Here is a 20,463-nt window from a genome sequence, read left to right as displayed (position 1 = left end):
TTTTTTATTGTTAGACTTGTTTCGAGTTTTACTTTACTTTATTTATTTTGTGCAGCAAATATTGAATTTGCCTGCGGCTTTAAACCTTTCTTTTGTACATTTTGTTGAAGATATGTTTAATTTGCTTTTTCGTTTGTTCTTTATGCTTGTGTTTCTTTTATTATTTTATTTATTTTATTGAAAATGTTGTGCACGTTTTTCGGTTGTGTGCGTCACTTGAAATGTCACTCGCATATTACGCATACGCCACGTTTGTCAGCCGGCTGCACTTGCGTCAACTTTGAAGCTGTTGAAGTGAATGAAACGAAAACTGAACAATTCTGTTGCCTCCCACTTGAAGTTTTTCATGCGGCACGCACAAATACACAGCAACAACAACAATAACAACAACAACAACAACATTTGTTGCCACGTCAAATAAGCCATGGATTAATAATGCAAACAAATTAACAAAAATACTAAAAACAAACTAGACAACAGCTATTAAACGACACAGCCAACATAAATTTGTAGAGCAAATAGCCTGTCATTGCTCTGTGGATGGTGAGGGGAAATGGTGAGGAGGGGATGAAGGCAGAAAAAGGGGGTAAGCTCAATTGATTAGAAATCAATGAATCAATATTCATTTACGCCTTATGCCGACATTACTAACCAATCCCAAAAATCATCAGGCACAACACACACTTACACAACTCACACACACAAATATGCTGTTTGGTAGTTGTGAGCACGTTTCTCTTGATCCAAAAGTTTTTATTAGGCCCAGACACACACACATACACACACATGCACACACATACAGACACAGTTGCGTGTGTGCGGCTTCACTTGCCCAACAAATTTAAGCAACTGTCTGCAAGAGCCATGAAATGAGAGTAAATCTAAGCAGGTATTTAAAGTAACTTAAAGTCCTTATTATAATAAATCTGAAATAATGCAAATCCCTTTTTATAATAAATATAATTCATAATTTAATGTCAAATATGTACAAATATGTAAAAGAAGTCAGATTACTCTAGAAAAAGAACTCTCCTAGGAGTTGTAGACAGCATTCGGATAAAATATGAAAGAAATAAAGAAATAAATATGAAAAAAAAGGTTTTAGTTTGGTTAGCCTTTTCAACTCTATTACCCCTTCGATTGAAAATAAGTTCGATGATTTTCTTTGCTATCTTAATGAAATTTGCAAAGTTGATTATTAAGATATAAAGGCAAAGTATATATTAATGTGAAAAGCATATCTCTACAGACATATGGACATAGCTGAATCGACTCTGCTTTTACTATATATACTTCATTTATATATGAATAATATGAAGTACTTTAGTAATAGATGCAGACTTCTGTTTGAATAGCTTTAAGACGCTTGATTACTTCTCCAAGATTTTTTTAATATGCCATAAATCATAAATGCAATTTGATTTATTTTTACTCGTGTGTGTGTGCCTCAAAATCTTTGCTGACTAGTGTTATTGAGTGTATATATAGGGGATATTATTATATTAGGTCTTGTTTTTGGTCACGTAGTGCATTTTGTTTGCCACTCAGTTTGTGTAATGCGTTCTAATTTCGATTTGATTATGCTGTCGGCTAACTACTCGACTTGACTCTATCTCTCTCTCTTTCTCCAACTCTTCCTGTCTCTCTCTCTCTCTCTCTTTCTGAATCTGCCGCACAATCTGTATAATTATTGGTCAAGTAATTGATTAATAATTGTGGTAAGCTGAAGTAATTAAAAATGTGCGGGTCGCCAAAATATGTGTTGTCGTTGTGCGGGTTTGTTTTAAATTATGCAGAATAACTGACCGCATTCATACACACATCCCCCCCCCCCACACACACACACACATACACACCCCCACACACCCCCCAGACACACCCGCATACACACATGAATTAATGTCACGTGCCTGGCTTTGGGTCCTGATATGCACATCAAATAGGATTCGGGCTATATCTAAAATATAAATACGCAGGCAAGCGAGTGACCTAATGACCCGTCTCAGCTCATCAGACACACACACAAATAAACACAAACACACACACGAATTTCTAAATATAATATGTGTGTATTTATCCCATGCAAATTTGCCCTGAATTCCTGTCATGTTAATTATGCAGCTACTCTAATGACTTTCAGATTTGCAAAAAACAACAAACAACTTTTGACATTTATAACAAAACAAAAAAGAAAAGACCAGAAGCCGAGCAAATTGAACAAGTATTAAGTTGTTGCGGTTCCTGTTGCCGCTGGCAATCAGTTAAAAAATTTATGAAATTCTGTCGAAATGTAAACGAGACGTGCAAAAATAAAATCACCCAAAAAACAGAAAATAAAGCAAGTTTGCTGCTGTCATGGAAAAGTTTTGCTCCTACGCAAAATGAAAGGAGAATGCGAAATGAAAGAATTTGTTTTGTCAGCAAGTCTAAAAGTTGCCAAAACACACACACAGCCACACACAAGCACATATACACACAGGCACACACAGGCATAGACAGACAGACAGCTTAATATGGCCAACAAGTTGGTCTTCCTTAATGCCAAGTTAGCCGAGCTGACTTTTAAATACACTTTACTTAGACTTGCAGGCAACTTTCCTTTGTTCATTTATATTAAATTATAATTATTTAAATTCTTATTTGATAAATATATTATATATTTGTATTATACTTATTATAACATATTAAAATTATTATTATTACTACAATATAATTATGGATTCCGACTCTCTAAATCTGTGCAGTCTTCTAAGGTAATTCTTAAACGATTTGCAAGAATCCATGTAGGATTGAGGATTAGCCTGAAACAGGTGTAATATCCTAGGAAAATATGTACTTAATTCTTTAAACCGAGTTTTTCAAATGTATTCCTACGATGCTACATATTTTTCTACCTAAGACGACGCATTCTGCTCTGCAAAATTGTGAGTTTCCCCCAATATACCTACTTTAGATGGCTTATCTTTTCTATATTTTCTCCCTCTAACTTTTTCCCCAATGTTTTCAATAAATGTTGGATCGTTTATGACATTTCTTTTATATGTTTTCATTTTGAATAACATTGAAATTATTCATTTATAATTTGACAACATCTTATTTGTAACTTTAATTTTATTTTTAAATTGAATTTAAGTATTTTAACACTCTCTTTCCCCATTAAATAAATTTCCATATAAATAAAAAATAAAGAGACCGCAAAGTATTCAAAGTCTATTCTATGCCATGATTATAACTTGCTTAAGTCGTTTTTTATTATAGCTTCCCATGGGGCATTTGGCTTGGGACTGAGAGTTGCTGCCTCTGCCCAGCTCAATTGCCGCAGCTGTCTTGCTTCGCTACTCAGTTGCTGCCACATAGTGTGTTTTCCCAAGCCACAAAACGGTTCTGCTTCCACTCTCGGTGCCTCGCTGGCCTCATTCTGGATAAATGTAATTAATGTAGAATAATCAACGTGCAATATAAACACCGCCCAATAATTATTCGTACTGGCAAAAATATCTAATTTGACTTTATTAATTTTTGTGGACACACACCACAAATTGAAATTTAATTTCTATAATTTTATTCGTAGATTTCAAATCTTTTGCACTTTTGAAAGTATATATTTTGGGAAAATATTTTATAATTTTAAGAATTGTGTCAAAAATATATAAAAATTTATCTTCATTGGAAAAAAAACATATTCCTTAAATAATATTAATTTAAAATTTTTTTATTTCTTTTTGATTATTTTGCAACTTTTTAAAATCATTGTAAATTTTGTTAGTTATTTTTTTATCCTTGAAAGTGCGAATTTTTTCCTGCATATACTTTTTAAAGTTTAAGTTTAATATTTGAAATTACATTTTAAAGAGACATGTGTCTACACAAAGTAATAAAATCATAGCTAAGCGTAGGCCTTTGTGGCAATATTAACGGAAAATATATTTTACTTTCATAAAAAAAGAAACAACGTCAAATGTAATATTTTTGGCACTTATGCCAAGAAAGTCCATTTAATACTCTAACCAAAAAAACTGAACAAACTTCTTCAAAATTGCATGAGTTTTAATATGTTTAGCCATTCATGTCGGCAAATAGTGCGTACGTCCGTCTGTCTGTTTGTCTGTCTGTCTGTTTATCCGTCGTTCTCTCTAACTGTCTGTCTGTCCGTCTGTCTGCCTATGGCTGCCTGAGTGTGTGTGTCAGTGTTCAGTTGACTACTTTTCTATTGCCTACTTTTGAGGGCGTCTTTGAAAATAGTCCTTTTGTGTTTATGGGTTTGTTAGTTGGTGGGTTGCCGAACTTTCTGTAATTTTCTTAATGATGCCGCAAGTCTTTAATAAAATATTACTTATTTGCGTGGTTTACCACAACACCACACTATATAGACAGCTATCAATTAATATTATGTGATTAAGGTGTGTTTTTTCTTACGCCATCAAACTTAATCGGAATTATTTATATCAAGTGTTATTTGACTAGGTTATTGATTGTTTTATTAGCTGGGTCAGCACTACTGGATTCGAGAATGTTGGCTAATGAGCTTATTTAAAGGTTACGAGGACCTTTGTTGCAGCTGTGCATACTTTAATATTTCACATGGCATATTAATTATATATTTATTTATAATCTATAAATTTAATAGCTAATTGCAACAAAGAACTTTGGCACGTGTTCCAATATGCATTATGTCAAATAAATTAGTGGAAAACATTTTGATTGACTGTTGACAGCTAATTAGCCAACAAGTTGGAGTTAAGCTGGGGCGTGCTCGGTCAAGGGTTGCCCTGCAAATGAACTCAGCTATCGATGCTCATCAAGAATATAAATCATAATCAACACTTATTTCCGCAAGCAGCGACCAAAAATTCAACTAAGTCGATTGCCTTCAAAAGCACGCCTTTAATTACACTAAATTTTATTTATTTTTTTTGGATATATTTTTTATTATTTAATTTATTACTATTTTTTTGTATTTTTTTTTCTTTATTTCCGGTTGTGTGCGGGTTTTTTTGTTTTGTTTTTTAAATGTTTTACATTCAACTGGTTTTTAATTTGCGCAGCTTAAATTTTATTTTGTGTTCTGTTTTGTTTAACTTTATTTTTTTGTGGTCTATGTTTTTTTTTATAGTTTATTTATTTGAGCGAAAAAAGTACCGAAATAGCTCTCAAAAGAGCGTCTGATAAAAAACCGCACACGTCCGTTCCGAGCGAAAGTTGGGAACCGAATAAATCTCGGATGCGATGCGATGCGATGTGTTCCGTGTGGCGGCTCCAACAGTTTCAACCAGTTTGCCCGGTTTTTGTTGCTGTTTGATGTTCGTTTGTTTGTTGTTATTATTGTTGTTGTTTGTTGTTCGTATTCTTGTTTGCCGATTGAAAGCGACCGATAGTTGAAATGGTTGGAAATTGTGACGCGAAGCTTTCAATCGGTTTTTTTTTCTTTTTTTTTTTTCTTTTTTGGCTTTCAATGCATGCATCAAGCTGTTGAATATGTTTTCCTATGTGCGCTGCTCTCTCTCTCTCTCTCGCTCTCTCTCTCTCTCTCTCTCTCTGTCTATTATTCCAGCGAGCGTGTTTCTCTTTGACTTGAACTTGAACGTTGTAGAGGATTCTCAACAGCCCTCAGACTCTGAGAGAGTGAGAGAGAGAGAGAGAGGGGGGTAGATGTGTACCTACATAATGGTCGAAGCGGTGTCTATTCAGCTGTGACTAATCAGCTGCCATTGTCTGATACCTGTCCATATATGCATTCAATACGTTTAAATACTTTTTTTTTATACACTTGTGCATATTGATAATGTATTTCAATGACTCGAAAAACGCAGAACAAAACAAGAGAAAAACAAATATTCAACAAGCTAAGCATGAAAATAATAAGTTGTTTAAATATCAAGTGTTTGTTCATTTTGAGCTGCCTTTTAATATACTTTTCTAAAAATATTCATATTATTTTCATTTTTTTTTTTTAATTTTTTAGCTATACCTTTTTTTGTTTGTTTACCTTTAACTTCAGTCACGAGGCAGTCCTCATCATTAATGATGTAGACATTAAATTATATATTTGTATTCAATGCGAATAAAGTGTGTATAAAGTCGTGCCCCTTTCTCCTACTTAAATCTCAAAACGATAAGATGGAGATGGAGATGAAAACATAAAAAATAAACAAGTTAGAATGCTATGGACGAAAGAGAACTCGATTAGCAGATACCCTGCACAGAGCTGTTACATTTGTAGAATTTGCTAATGAAAGTTTCCCAATATGAATATATATTTAGCTAATTTTTTAAGATTTTTATGAAATTTGTACAGTTGACCAATAATAAGTCTGGGCATATTATACACAAGATGTTGAGCTATATCTTTAGAATTGAGAACACTGCAGCTACTGTTAAATATATTCTAGTTATATTAATGAAAGTTATGCAGTTTATCAATAATAATATAATATAAATAAATATATAGATTAATAGGAAGGGTGTCTCTTTAAAAATGATTTTAATGCTATTGGAGATTAATACAAAGAGGGTGCATTTATCTATAAAATGAAATAAACTTAATCTGCCTATACGAGAACTTATATTCGAAATTTGTAATCCCTAGCTCTTATAGTCTGTGAGATCGCTCATTTTATTTAATTGCACATATCAATAATATATATTACATACATTCCCACAACTGCATTATACCCTATTCACCCATTTGAAATGGGTTATTTTGGACACACTTGTGCCCCTATCTGTTGCTCATATCTTTCTCGAATCGATGGGGAGCAGAGAAGCCAGAAAAAATCCCCCAACGAAATTCTCCGAATTGAGCCAAAATGTTGTCAAATTGACAGCAAAAAAAAGAAAAAATAAAGAAAAAAAATGGCTTGCATTTATTTATAGACTGAATAAAAAACGCCGAATAGCTCAAGCCTTAAATCCCAAATGCTCTAATTCTGCTTATAAGCTCGTATAAAAGATAAATTTAAACAAATTTGCATCTGTGTGTGTGTGTGTGTGTGTGTGTGTGTCTGTGTGTGTGCGTGTGGCGACTTTTGATGTGCGTGTGTATCTCAATTCACTCGATGTCTCAATTTGCTCAAGTGTTATTGAATACACAAAACTAAAAACGTCTCACAAAAAATGCGCAAAAAGACTGCGACAATGAAGTAAAAAATAAAAAAAAAACACTTGTGAACGCGACAATACACATAAACATAGATATATATCCATATATATATATATATATATATATATATATATATAAATATATATGAGTGTGTGTGTGTGTGAATGGTGGGGCACATGCCTCTACTTGAGTACCAGTCTATCCCTGGTATCCCAGGCGTATGCGTATTATATTAACTACACGTTGCTGGCTGCATATACCCTGTTAAGTGTGAGCAAAGGGCTAACTACATTATATACACTCAGTTTATACCCTGTAGATTTTTATGGCTTTTTAGTTACTCAGTTTTGACCCTAAGCAATATGTCACTGCTTAATTAATTGATCTCTGCTCCAGCCTAACTTTGCATTTATAATTTATTCATAGATTTCAGTTTATCTTTCTAAAATTAAAACTTGATTTTAGCCCCAAAATAATATTGACAAAGCTTTTGCGCGTTGATCATTTTTTCGATTTAAATTTGAAAACTTGTTTTTAAGTCAGAGTTCATCTTGCGATGTGCAGCCCAAAAGAAATGGTATCTTATCAGTCAAACACTGTTGAGTTGTTGTTCTGTTGTTTGTTGTTGTTCTGTTGTTTAGTTGTCGTTTAGTTGTTGTTGTTGTTTCGACAGCCACGCGCTGTTTGTCACTTAAGTCGCTTTCAAGTGGAATTTACGCTCCTTTATTTTGCAATTTTCCGCACGGGGCCCAGGGCCAATAATGAAACTGAAAGGCGCAGTAGATGTGAAGTGACTGCAAAAACGGTGACTGTCTGTCACTCTAACGGTGACTTAATAACTGCGTGCACTCGGCAAAAAAATCTTCTTAAAACTAGCAACTTTTCGATTGTTTTTACATGGTATTTGTGTATATAAGAGAGGAAATTTCTAAAAATACGAAAGGCTTGCTTATTTAACTATCCAAAAATATGGCAATGTTTATTTTTATTATGAAATGCATTTTTAAAAAGCATAAGGACAAATACTGATTCTTAAAAAATCCTTTCCAAGAACTTCGATACATTTTTTCTAAATTTAAAAAAATGCAGAAAAGAAGGACACTGATTTTTAGAAATATACTTTTTGAATAATAAGATGAGTTACCTGTAGATCCAAAACTATGGCGAATATCTAAAATTCAGTTTGATTTTTTTCTGAGTGTGTCTGTCTGGGTGTCAGTGTGTGTATGCCTGTGTGTGTGTGTGTGTGTGTGTTTCAAGGCTCAAACAGTTTGCCATCATTTAGTTGAGTATGAGTGTGCGTATAATATGGCATGTGATAATGTGATAATCTGCCATGTGATGTGCCATGTGATATCTCTTTGCTCTTTGCTGAGCTGCAGCTGTTGAGCATTTGTGCACTTGTTCATGCCCTTGTTCATATTTGCATTCGAAGTTTGTTTGCTCTGTAAACATAAGCAACCAATAATGAAGGCAACCAGAGGCAAACAAGTAGCTGCAACGAGCCGAGGCAACTAAGTTGTAATCCAATTTAGCATAAGATAATAAAATGGCAACGCAGACATTTCGAAAATAAAATGCCTTTTGCAAGTTTCTAATTATAATATGAATAATATTCACATTAAATACCTTAACAATGCCATTTTTTAAACATTTAAATCAATTTTAAACACCAGCAGCTGAGGAACTAGTTTACAATATATTCAAATGGCGCCCTAATTGATAAACGAGTCGACTAACTTAACAACTTAAATCTAAATGCTAATATAATAATTTAAGTAAGATTATCTTACCACCGATTCAGACATTTGCCTATCGTTACTCAAACTTCTCTCTAAATATCTTAACTCTCCTTTTTATCTCAAACCTCTAACATTTCACTTACTTATTAGCTAATTTGCTAATTGCGTTTGGCATTTTTTGTCTGATTGGTTATTTTTTAATGGACTTCCCCAATGTTGAACAATAAGTTGAGCAGTAAACATTTTAATAGCCTCAGACTTTGTTTTTCTTTTTTTCATTTTAAATTTGGATGTATATTGTTTAACTTGTTGCTTTCATTTCCAGTTATTTAAATCGTTTTAAATAAATTATTAAAAAAAAGTTACCCATCTAAAAAAAAATTAATTTTTTAGACGAATCCAAATACTCCTAAAAGCCTGACTCAAATAAAAAAAGGTTCACATTCAGGTTTAGTTCTTACACCAGTTTTAATGGAGTGCTTATTGCTTATATATTTAATTCGTATTTTTATTTGAATAGCGTTTAATACACAAGACAACCCGAAAGGGCACGCACACACTTAGCCAGCTTTACGAGGGCCTAAAACCCTTCTCGTTGACGGAAAATTCTTAGCGGAAATCCCACATGTACATTTTGGGGGGCGGAAAAGCCGAAAGCAGAAAGCAGAAACGTGGAAAGAGGAAACGAGAAAGCAGAAAGCGTGTTTGACATGTTTCCGCAAACTAAACACACATAAAACACACACAGACACACACATGCGCACTTCGTGGCCAAGGCCCAACGACATATTGACCCAGACACGCCTACTCTTACCCTCCATAAAGCCCCCACCTCTTGTGTTCACCTGGTCATCATCATATTAGTCCACCCTTTTTTCTAGTTGTCGCTTCTGTGTCTTATTCCCCATTAAAAATTGATCACAATGTAATTGTTATTGCCTCTTACACTGCATGTGTGTGTGTGTGTGTGCGCGCGAGTGTCTGTGTGTGTGTGAGGGCGTGTGTGTCTTGTTGTTAACGACTTTTATGTGTGGCTATGAAATTGATAGCAACTCCACCACCAGACACCAGACAAGTACTCAATATGTCAATGCCAAGGCCAACAACTCGGACCAAAAACCAGATAAAAAATCCCATTTGGCAAAAATAACAAAAATTGCACCCTTATTGAAAACTAAATGACTTTGAAGAAGCTTAAATAGAATTAATAGCTATAAATATTAATGATGCTATTTTTCTGTATATAAACAGCTTATAAACATTTTGTGCAACACTTGTAAAAAACTAGTAAGAATGCTGTAGTGGCGTAATCTTGACTACGACATACCCTCAACTATAATAAACTAAATATATTCAAGTTTCCTTTGCAACATTTCTGCACACCCAAATGTAAGCATGAGAATACATTTTAGGCTATAACTTGGGTGTATCTTGACCGATCTGGCTGAAAGTTGTGCTGTTGATCAATAATATGTCATTGTGCATTAAATATTAATATAAAAGGTCTGCGCTTAAAATTGATGCTTTCATTGCTATACAAAATCGAATAATATAAATAAATATATTATATATATTTCACATATTTTATATTTATTACATATTTTAGATATGCTTCCAGCTGCTTGCTACATGTATTCCCACAGCTGCGTTTTACCCCTTTTAACCTTTTTGAATGTGTTTTAGGGTATTAATATCTGAGAAAAAGTTGATTAAAACCGCGCTGTAATCTTTCTCAATTAGATTTAAGTTTTGAGTCAGCCGGCTTAGTTTTTGAGCTTAGCGGAACTTTTAATTAAAGATAACGAACGCACTCGAATGGCTAAATTGATATTTAAATGGCCTCAAAGCTGGCGTTTAATTTTCTTGTCCCCTCTGCATAGTATTATGAGCTATATTTATAGCGCCATAAATTGTCGTGACTAGATTTCTACGATCTGCTGCGTCATGTTTATATTTTATTCGTTCGATTCACATATAAAGTATATTTGTTGTTTGTCACGTTAATGGAGAGATTTTAGACAGATTTACGAATGCATAAGCTATTCTTGGAACTATATGCGTCAAAGGGAGCTACAAAGTCAATAAAAATAGAGACGTAAAACTTTAATTAAATTCAATCACATTTTTTTATGCAGTCGCATAAGCATTTTTTATGTATCATAATTCATTAGAAGTACATCAAAATGACACGTGAGTTTTGCATTAAGTAATTGCTTGGAAGCAATTATTGACAAGTTGTTCTGCGGATTATTTTAATTAAAAACACAGACAAGGCAAATGCATTATAGAAACAAAGTTTCAGAGAAGAAACTGTTTATCTTATTTATGAATCTACAATCGTAAATCAGTTGTGTATATTCTTACAACTGAGAATTAAAACAAGTTGGAATGCCATAGACAAGAGAGGGTCGACTGGGAGATACGCTGTTCATAATCTGGTAAACTCACTGATGGATGTTGATCAAAATGAAAATACTTTTTGTTGTTGTTCAATCTAAGATTCTTGCAGTAGATCAAAAGTAAATCATGGTATTTTATATGTTTACTAGAAGGCTATATTTTTTAATGTATTAGTTTGTATCAATATTCGCGAAACGGTCGCAGTTATCGATAAGTGGAATAAAGTATCCAAAATCTTATATTCCACATTTTAGGTGTCTTGCTCTAATCGTCTCAGAAACTTTTAATATAGATCAAATATATAAATACTATAAAATCAATCAGATCACATACATATATACTTTAAAATTAAGGTTCCATACTCCGTCTAAAATAGACTCGAACTCCGTCCCATTTCTGATTATATATATAATATATAAAAATATGCCTTATCAAAATGTAAAAAACGCACGCAAATGAATCAAAGCTGGGCTCAATAAATAACGTGCACAATTTGATTGCAATTAGCTCAATTAGACAAAATTAGAATTTTCCAAACCGAAAAACCGAAACAAAGAGGGGATTTGTAAAAGAAAACCCACGCATAAATGCTATCAAATGAAAAGTTCTTAATGACAAAAAAAAGAACAAAAAACAACGCCGTCGGAGTAGCGTGGCCAATATCATTAAGACCAATTATATGCTTGGTCTGTTTAATTGAAAAACTTTGTGCCTGAGCCCCAGTGGAATGGGTACTGGTAAATTAATGCTGGCCACGAGGCGTATGCTTAATTTACGTAAAATTTTCCACTCACCATCGACGACGTTGTCTGGCATTGGAGTGCAGCCAATGTATTAAGTCCTGCAACTTGGATTTGCGATCCTCATCCTCATCCGGATCGTAGTCATCGTTCGCCTCAGCTGTTTCCTGCTCCAGATGATAGGGATCCTCGGAGTGATCGGTTATCATAAAAGTGGGCTTTATATATGCATAAGGCGCAGACATTTTTGCGGCCACTTTTCTATATCTTTTCACAAATGCAACAAACACAAACACTTTTCACTTGACAGAATCTGAGGGAAACGCTTTTTCTCGCACATTTTCCACTTGTCTAATTGAGCTACTAATTTGTGGCTGTTTTTCTTTTAATTAAAATACGTTTCGTTGACAGGCAATTTCAACCGGTGGCGACCTCTGTCGGCCATCTACTGTCAACTCAACTCAAAGTGGATTTCATACAAAAATTGTGTTTTTATTTTTTTTGGGAAAATGTCGCGTGGAATGCGTGGAAAGCGGAACTAACTAACTAACAAAATGTTTCTCTCTCTCTCATTCTTATTTCTCTTTTCCGCTTCTGTTATTCTTTTATTGTATGTGTGTGTTTGTGTAAATGTTGTGTTAATCTCAGTGGGGCACTTACCAGAAGCGTTATTTGTTTTCACTTGACGGACAAATTGATTGTTGTGCTTTCCTTCACGCCACAAATTGTTCACAAGTTCATGAGAACTCTTCAGCAAAATGTAAGAGAATTTATTGATGAACATAATTTGTCATAATGAATATTACAAGTGATTTATGATGCGGCTATAACTCATCTATAATGGAGAATAACAAAGGATTCAAGTGGTCGCAGTGACTCTAATAATAATTATAAAAATAGTAATAATAATAATAATATTAATGATGATGATAGTAATAATATAATGATAATGCTTCTGTTTCTTCATTAATTAACTAGAATATATTAATTATTATTTCCTTGCAATGTATGCATGTTTCTACAGATTTGTTGAAGATCGTTAAATATCTTGATTCATAAAAAGAGGAAAGCAAACATATTTCCTTATTTTGTGTTCGATTAACTCTTAAATAAATGATCATAAATTATTAAGTTGCGTAGTGTGAGTTGACTTCAAATGTCATTAACAATTCAATAACCGTCACTAAATATAAATATTTATTGTTTTTTTCGGATACCATCGAAATTCCCTATAGAATTATTACACATGATATTATGTTTACTTTATATTTATATTTAGAACATAGAAAAGTTATTAATACTTATGGAGTGTCATGGCGTGCTTCCATCCAGCTGTTGACTTTGAAACTAATTTCTATGCTGTGTTTGTTCAAGTGGGTGTCTCTATAAATAAACGTTAGTCTTGAAGTATTTCCCTTCATAACTATTTACTTATGGAAAGAGTAATAAGAGTCGCAGTGGCAAGAACAGATAAGGGTTCAATAAAACACTGGTAAACTTTATACGCAGCTGTTTCCACACACACAAAATCAACAATCAAATTGGTTTATGTGGGAACTAAAGAATATTTACCAGATGATGTGTAAGCAACAATTAAAATCAGGCAGTACAAGTATTCAGATTTGAAGTGAACTTGGTCTAAGAAGAGCTGCATTTGTGATTAGTTATTTAATTTACCATGAATAGCTCGTGTCAAGATAGAAGGAAACATCTTCGATCCCACAAGGTATATTCTTGTTCTAGATCAAAAGATGAGTCGATTCGATAAGTCGATTTCAGGGAATATTAAAGCTAGATATTTAAAATTTGGAATATAAGTTCTCAAGTTTATTTGATATTTCTTTTTGGTGACATCAACTTTATACAGTTTTTATTTAACGAGCTAAACAATTTATACTCAACGGATTACATTTCTAAGACAATAAGAGTTATACAAAACCACGATAAGACAAACTTTGAATTGAATACGCTTTTCCAAATACTGAATGTGATAAATATATTTAATTAAAAGTTCCAGTTGATATCAAATATCCCGAAATTGGCAACACATAGATCGATTAAGCTAATTAACATTTGTTGTTAGTATTTAATCCCAGTTGAAGACAACATGGGATAGCATCAGATAGATGGTCATTAGGGTCACCTGGCCCAACATCATGGGCAGCATCGTCCTCAAATAGCGGGTAAAGGATAATTTATAGCCATGTTGCTCGGCAATGCCAGCTGCGATCACATTCGCCGAGGCGCCATACAAACTTCCATTGCCACCCAAGGAGGCGCCCAGGGTTAAAGACCAAACCAGGGGTTGCAGTGGTAAACCAAGTGATTCCTTGGCAACCAACGAGTTGACCAACTTGACCATCATTGCTGCCACTGGAATGCTGTCCAGCACCGATGAGGCCAACGCCGATGTCCAAAGGATCATGAAAATGGCCACCGTCAATCGATGCTGTTCGTTCACAGCCAGGATCACATGCTCCGTTAGCTCAGCAATGCTGACAAGTAGTCCAAGTCGCTCCACACACTCCATCATCACAAACATGGCGGCAAAGAAGAGCAGCGTCGTCCACTCCACGCGATGTATCAAATGCTCCATATCCTCGCGATTCAGCACAATCAGCAGCAGGATGACCCCGAGCAACGCAACCCAACCAAGTGGCAGAGTTCTCCAATGTGGCACCGATTGTACCAGAAAGCACACAATCACGAAGATCAGAGCGCCAGAGGATTGCAGCAGCAGTTTCATGCTCTTTATCGGATACTGTAAAGATAAGTTTATTTATGGTAAGAGCAATTAACTATTGGCTAAACTTCGTCTCCATTTGATTCCCATTTTGAAGTAAGTTCGATTCTACACTCAGAGAAACGAATCTACTTGCTTAGAAATTATTTCAACATTTGTCTAAATATCAGTTTGATTCTTTTTCTGAGTGTAGACTCTAGAGAATCGTCGGAATTCTAATATAACTCATTCCAAAATGGGTTTCACGTGGTAACCAAGTTTATCCAACTTCTTACCTTCTGCTTCAGTTCATCGAGCGTATTCGCATAGATCTCAGTGGATGCCACGCCTTGTTGCCTGCGCCTCAGCGTCCGCTTCAGTTGCTTCACTTTGCCGTGAAGTGTGCCACGCACCAGCTGGGCATCCTTGGAGCAGGCAGCAATCGCATTCATGGCACGTTGCCACACACGAATCTCGCGACGCAACTCACGCAACTCTTTGGGCTCATTGAGACGCAGTGTGTCAATGTTGCGATAATAGAGACGCAAATAGACGCAACTCTGCAACACAGCCAGCAAAACACCAGGCAACATATGAGCCACAAAGGTGAAGAAATTGATGCCCTAAAAGAAATGAATAATTAAATATTAAAGTAGATCAATCTTCACTCGACTCTCAACATACATTATCTATAATAAAATGATTGGTGCTGATGATGATGCTGATGGGATCTCCAATGGGCGACAGAGCCCCACCAATATTCGCATGGACAATGATGCCCATCACAACTGGAATGGGATCCAGTTGCATCACTTCGCACAATCGAATGGCGACTGGTGTCAGCAGCAGCACCGTTGTCATATTATCCAGCATGCTGGAAACCAGACACGTCACCAAACAGAGACTGTAAATCATTGGCCAGATTTTGCCACCGGATATTTCAAAACAGATGACAGCCAAATAGTCAAAGATGCCCGTCTCCGTCAGTATCAGAATGAGCAGCATCATGCAAAAGAGTAGCGTGAGCAGCTCCATATCCATCCACTCCTTCATCTCGTCCATGTTGGGACGATCCTGGAGCACGGCCAACGCTGTGACAGACAGTATCGAACAGATCATGGCCACAAAGGGACGTTCCAACTGCTCCCAAACGAGCAGGCCATAGAAGAGCAGCAGGATAATCCCCGCCAGAATGCTCCCAGTGCGTGTATTGACAATCACTGGATTGTAGTTCAACTCAATGGCCAAATCCTGTTCTACATTGCTGTAGATATGCAGTCGTAATTTGCTATCCTCGCGGGAGAGTTGATCCTGCAGCTCCTCATTGACGTGAAAAGTGCGATTGCGTGCCGCGACGGCTGCTTGTGGCAAGTGCGCCTCGGGAACGAGAGCCAGCTGCCAGAGCTCCAAAATGTTCTGTGCGAGAAACAGAAAGTAAAAGTTAAATATAAATCACTCTAAAAACTACAAAGTATTTTCTGAAATTCCAAATTGGTTAAAACTAGTAATAAAATGTTAACTTTACCTTAAAAACTTGACTGCCATTGTTGCCACCATTTTGAGATATTTGTGGTTGCACAAACAGAAAATTCGGAGTGATGGTTTCATTTGAGTCCTCCTTATTCTCACTGAGCAGTGTCGAGGTCTTCTTGAAGGGGCCAAGCAGCCTCAGTCTGAAGTCCCCTGTGGGCTTCTGTTGCAGCTGGAAAACTAAAAGACTCCAAGGATTAAGTCCCTATTCACATATGAGTTAAATTGCAACCCACATTTGCCTGGTTCTCCTCGCGGCACTTGGACGATCTTCTCCAGCAGATGCTTCTCACCCACAGTGATCAGCACAGCAGCTGTAAATAGCCACAAGACGAGCAAACCACTTCGCTTCCAGTGTTTATCCCGCTTCAGTTGCTCCTTGGAACGTTTGGATCTGTGATGGATGCGCCTGGCCTGACTTTTGGCATTTCCGGGTCCATTTGCATGCGGTTCGTGTTCCGAGTGCGTTGTGGTTGCCTCATCATCGGTGCTCTTATCACCCTCGCCACTCGGTCTCATTTTAATGTCGAGAAAATCGGAGCCCGCATAACTGGAGCCGGGTGCATCTTGCAACTGCAGCTGCAGCCGATGACTTGCCCCATCCTCCTCCGGCTCCAGTTCAATGGCACCCAAATCGATGTCGTGCTCCGCTGCCTCTGCCTCTGGCTCTGGCTCTGCCTCGCTGTTGCACGCCGTGGAACCTTTAATCCACGCACCCCAAAGAAAATACATATAAATAATGCATGAGGCTATTATTTGAATCCTTGTCAAGTGATTGTCAATTTATCGATTTGACAGCGATTAATATTCGATTAGCTGGCTGCTTGTTAAGCGGATTGCGATTTGTGTTATTGTCGCTCGACACAAATTGAAGTAGAAAACATTTCGACTCGGTTTTTTGTGACGCGTAGTTTGATTTGATTCAATTGTTGTGTGATAAGCTTTATTTTTATTTGACTAGAAGAAGCAGCCACGCATACACTCAGAAAAAACCTGCCCTTGAATCTTAAAATATCTACGGTATTTTTGGCGCCAATTGTAACTTAATCAGCAAGTAAAATTAAAATATTCGAATAACAAATATTTTAGATAAATTATAAAATAATAAAAATTAATTTAAGATAAACATAAACTTTAAGACAGAAAAAAGCTAAACTCTCTTTTTCTGATATATAGAAAAAGTTTTAAAAAATAAAAATGACTTTCTAAATTTAGGAAATTTTGCTAATTTATTGTAAAGTTATTTGTGAAAATATAGGTAGTCCTTTCAACATCTCAGAAATGCATTTCTTAATAATGAATTTATATTTGTTGTATTTTTTAAAAGTAAACAAATCCTGTCTATACTTTTGCAGAACCCCTTTTAAAAAGAAGGAAAATTGTCTAGAACGATTTATCTTTTAGGACAATTTTCTAAATTGCAGGGCAATCAATTTTTTCTGAGTGCAACTCCTTAACTCCTCCCTCACTCACCGTGAATGCGTTCGTTCTCCATTTGAAAGCTGGCCATGCTGGGATCATGTCGGATTTCCGCTGGCAAAGTGCGCCACACCTGCAACGATTGCTCCGTGACCTGAGCCAGTGGCGCCACCCGAGCTGGCCCCTCGGCGAGATTCGTTTTAATTTTGCTGCTGCTGCTGTTGTCGCCAGCAACTCGATGCTGTAGCTCAATGTTGCAGCTGCCCCGAGATGGACTGCCAGGAGTCAGACGACGCAATGTCTCCAACAGACCCATGTTAAAAAATAACAACGCAGTTAATGAGCTGAGAAGCTAAACTGTTCACTAAATATTTAATGGCTTTAATTAACGGAGCACTTGGACGACATGTTTGTCGCGCTGGGCTCACAAGTTGCGACTGTTCTCTGCGCTGTGTGGATGTACGAGAATTGAAACATTTGTGCGGTTTCCCGAGCATCGCAATTCCAGCCCACTCACATTCAATATTGAATGCCAACCATTGTTTGCTCTCCCTGCTGCACACACCTCCCTCTTTCCGTCAGTTCTTTTCCACGCTTTCGCTTTTCGCTTTCGGCTTCCAGTTCCAGGATTTGTTTTGGCGCCTGCGTCATAAATATTGTTTCTCTGATTTTTCACATTTCTGTGTTTTGTTCGCCGTATTCGTTGTTATCAACAAGTTATCGGCCAGCCAGCTTTCGAGCTGCTTTTTTTATACGACGTGTCAGCATTTCGTTTCAGTATTCAATTACTTATTCACAACTTTTGTCCCAGCTCTTAACCCATTCACCAAATTTCATTTCAAACTACAAAGCAAACACTAAAAAATTGCGCATACGGCTGGTTGGCACATTAAGCTGTTGGGCACGTAGCAATCTGCTCGAAACGTGTGTCTCAAAAATCTAATAATGACAGACCAAAATATAGTTGAACAGCCACTTGATATTTATAGCTTATCAGCAAACATATACAGTTCACTTTAGTTCTGGGCGATAATTTTAATTTGCAAATAATTTGCAATTTTTTATAGTTCTCTTTTTGCAGGCAGATACATAGTTCCCTTAAAAAAAACGCTCAGCAACTGCTGTTCAAATTGAAAGCCCTTTTGCCGAAACTATAAATATTGTAATTATTTAATGATTATTTAATAACATTTTGAATTTTTTCTAATCCTCAAAAATGTCAGCTTGAGTCGATCAAAGACTACCACCCTTGAGCACCAGTTTAAAGCTTCGTTAAGCACAGACAACCACCTGCCTTGGCTGGTGCAGCGCCACCAAGCGGCAATTTTGTTTAGCAGCGTGTGCATGAACATACTCACCACAACGCAACGCTAAGGGCTTGTGACTTTGCTAGTGGTGCAAAGCCGTACTTCGCACACAGGTGAATTTAGCTCAACTGGTGTGTGCCTCGGGAAATCAGGGAAATTATTTTATTTTTTGAATGATTTTGTTCTTTTATTTATATATATTAACCTAGCGTTGTGAGGGTATTGCTTAAATCTGCACATTATCAAAACATTTTTAGCTAGAAAAGAGATGAGATTTATTCTTTAATAGAAGATAAAAGATAAAAGAAAGAAATGGAAAGATTATTATAGAGGATGATAGTATTTAAAATCCACGTTTCTTGGGGTACATAACAAAATGCTAAATTATTGCGTTTCATGCAGAAAACTACTTTGGATCCCCTCATAAGATTACTTCTCATTTCTTCAATAACACCTTTAAAGTTGCAACAAAACATTTAATTCGTTGACCTGTCTAAGCGATGTAATCAATAATATTTATGCCACACCCAATTCCCCGCCCCCGTCCCGCCCCTGTAAGCATTTGTGCGAATTAAATTCTCATTAGCAATAATTTTGTTCTAATTGAAAATGCAAAGCGCGAAGCGACTAAAGCCATTTTAGATGAGAGAGAGAGAGAGGGAGATCAGAGCCAGGCGAGTAGCTTCCAATAATTCCTGGCCAATTCCGGAGTTTATTGACTGGGAACGAACGAGTTTTGCAATAAGGCTGCTGCTGCCTTTTAAATTGTATTCCGTGGACAGTTTGCTCGATGAGCAACGCTTTTATCAGTTGTCGCCACAATTGCCTCCTGTCTGTCTGCCTTTCAGCCAGCTTGACTGCCTGAATGGCCAAATGGCTGAATGCCTGAATGGTTGAATGGCTTGCAGGGCCTGTTAAATCAATGCAATTAGTGTCACATCCTCTGCATTTAATGTCTATGTTTCTGTAATCGATTCTGGCGCCATTGTCCACTGTCCACTGTCCACTGTCCACTGTCCTATTCGAACCAGTTCTGAAATGCCCTCTAATCGCGTTAATAGAACGTATGCTGCTCCAGGCTTTTACATATTGTTTTTGCTTGTGGTCGAGCATGTTGCAAAATGTAATTATGCTCATTTTTGGTTAAATAAATGAAAATCTAACAAGCTTAAGCCACACATTAAATAGCCATTAAAACAAAATATTAAAATGAAACAGTTTTAAGAGTAAAATAAATTAGTCTTAGTGATAATTGACAAACAAGACTCTATAAATTCACAAAGATTTACATTTAATTTATTTATTCAGATGTAATATATATTATATTAGCCTAATATAAGTAATTATTTAGAACTTTTTTTCTTTATGTGTTATCTTATAAAGTTTATACCTCTGTGTAAACCCATCAAAGAAACCAGTTAAAATTATATTTATAATTATTTCTTTGTATTGTTGATATAATAAAACACAAAAAAGGATTTGTACACTTTCCCTTGATTGCTGA

At 36.0% G+C, this 20,463-nt stretch overlaps 2 protein-coding genes across 2 annotated transcripts in view; both read right to left on the bottom strand.

Annotated features, from left to right (window-relative positions):
- LOC6562632 (P protein) overlaps nucleotides 1-12,241 on the bottom strand; it is a 31,636-nt gene extending 19,395 nt beyond the window's left edge. Inside the window, exon 1 of the mRNA XM_001989318.3 lies at nucleotides 12,036-12,241. Coding sequence (XP_001989354.1) covers nucleotides 12,036-12,226 — 191 coding nt within the window. The 5' untranslated portion in view covers nucleotides 12,227-12,241. The remainder of the gene's footprint in view (nucleotides 1-12,035) is intronic.
- Nucleotides 12,242-13,795: 1,554 nt separating this feature from the next.
- Nucleotides 13,796-18,127, bottom strand: LOC6562633 (P protein). The gene is made up of 6 exons (XM_001989319.3): nucleotides 17,707-18,127; nucleotides 16,470-16,934; nucleotides 16,229-16,413; nucleotides 15,388-16,119; nucleotides 15,000-15,326; nucleotides 13,796-14,742 (listed from the first exon to the last, which is right to left on the bottom strand). Exons 1-6 carry the CDS (start codon nucleotides 17,966-17,968, stop codon nucleotides 14,068-14,070), a joined length of 2,646 nt encoding a protein of 881 aa, XP_001989355.2. The 5' UTR covers nucleotides 17,969-18,127; the 3' UTR covers nucleotides 13,796-14,067.
- Nucleotides 18,128-20,463: the final 2,336 nt, after the last annotated feature.

This window comes from Drosophila grimshawi, unplaced genomic scaffold (assembly GCF_018153295.1).
Source record: "Drosophila grimshawi isolate 15287-2541.00 unplaced genomic scaffold, ASM1815329v1 contig_1377, whole genome shotgun sequence".
NCBI lineage: Eukaryota > Metazoa > Arthropoda > Insecta > Diptera > Drosophilidae > Drosophila > Drosophila grimshawi.
This window is presented reverse-complemented; position numbering and strand designations above follow the sequence as displayed.

Excerpts from the sequence above, each read along its gene's own strand:
- LOC6562633 (XM_001989319.3), bottom strand. The coding sequence starts at position 17,968 with ATGGGTCTGTTGGAGACATTGCGTCGTCTGACTCCTGGCAGTCCATCT. Across the intron at positions 16,414-16,469 it reads GCGAGGAGAACCAGGCAAAT|TTTTCCAGCTGCAACAGAAG; the intron begins GTGGGTTGCAAT and ends GGAGTCTTTTAG. Across the intron at positions 14,743-14,999 it reads TCGATGAACTGAAGCAGAAG|TATCCGATAAAGAGCATGAA; the intron begins GTAAGAAGTTGG and ends TTATCTTTACAG.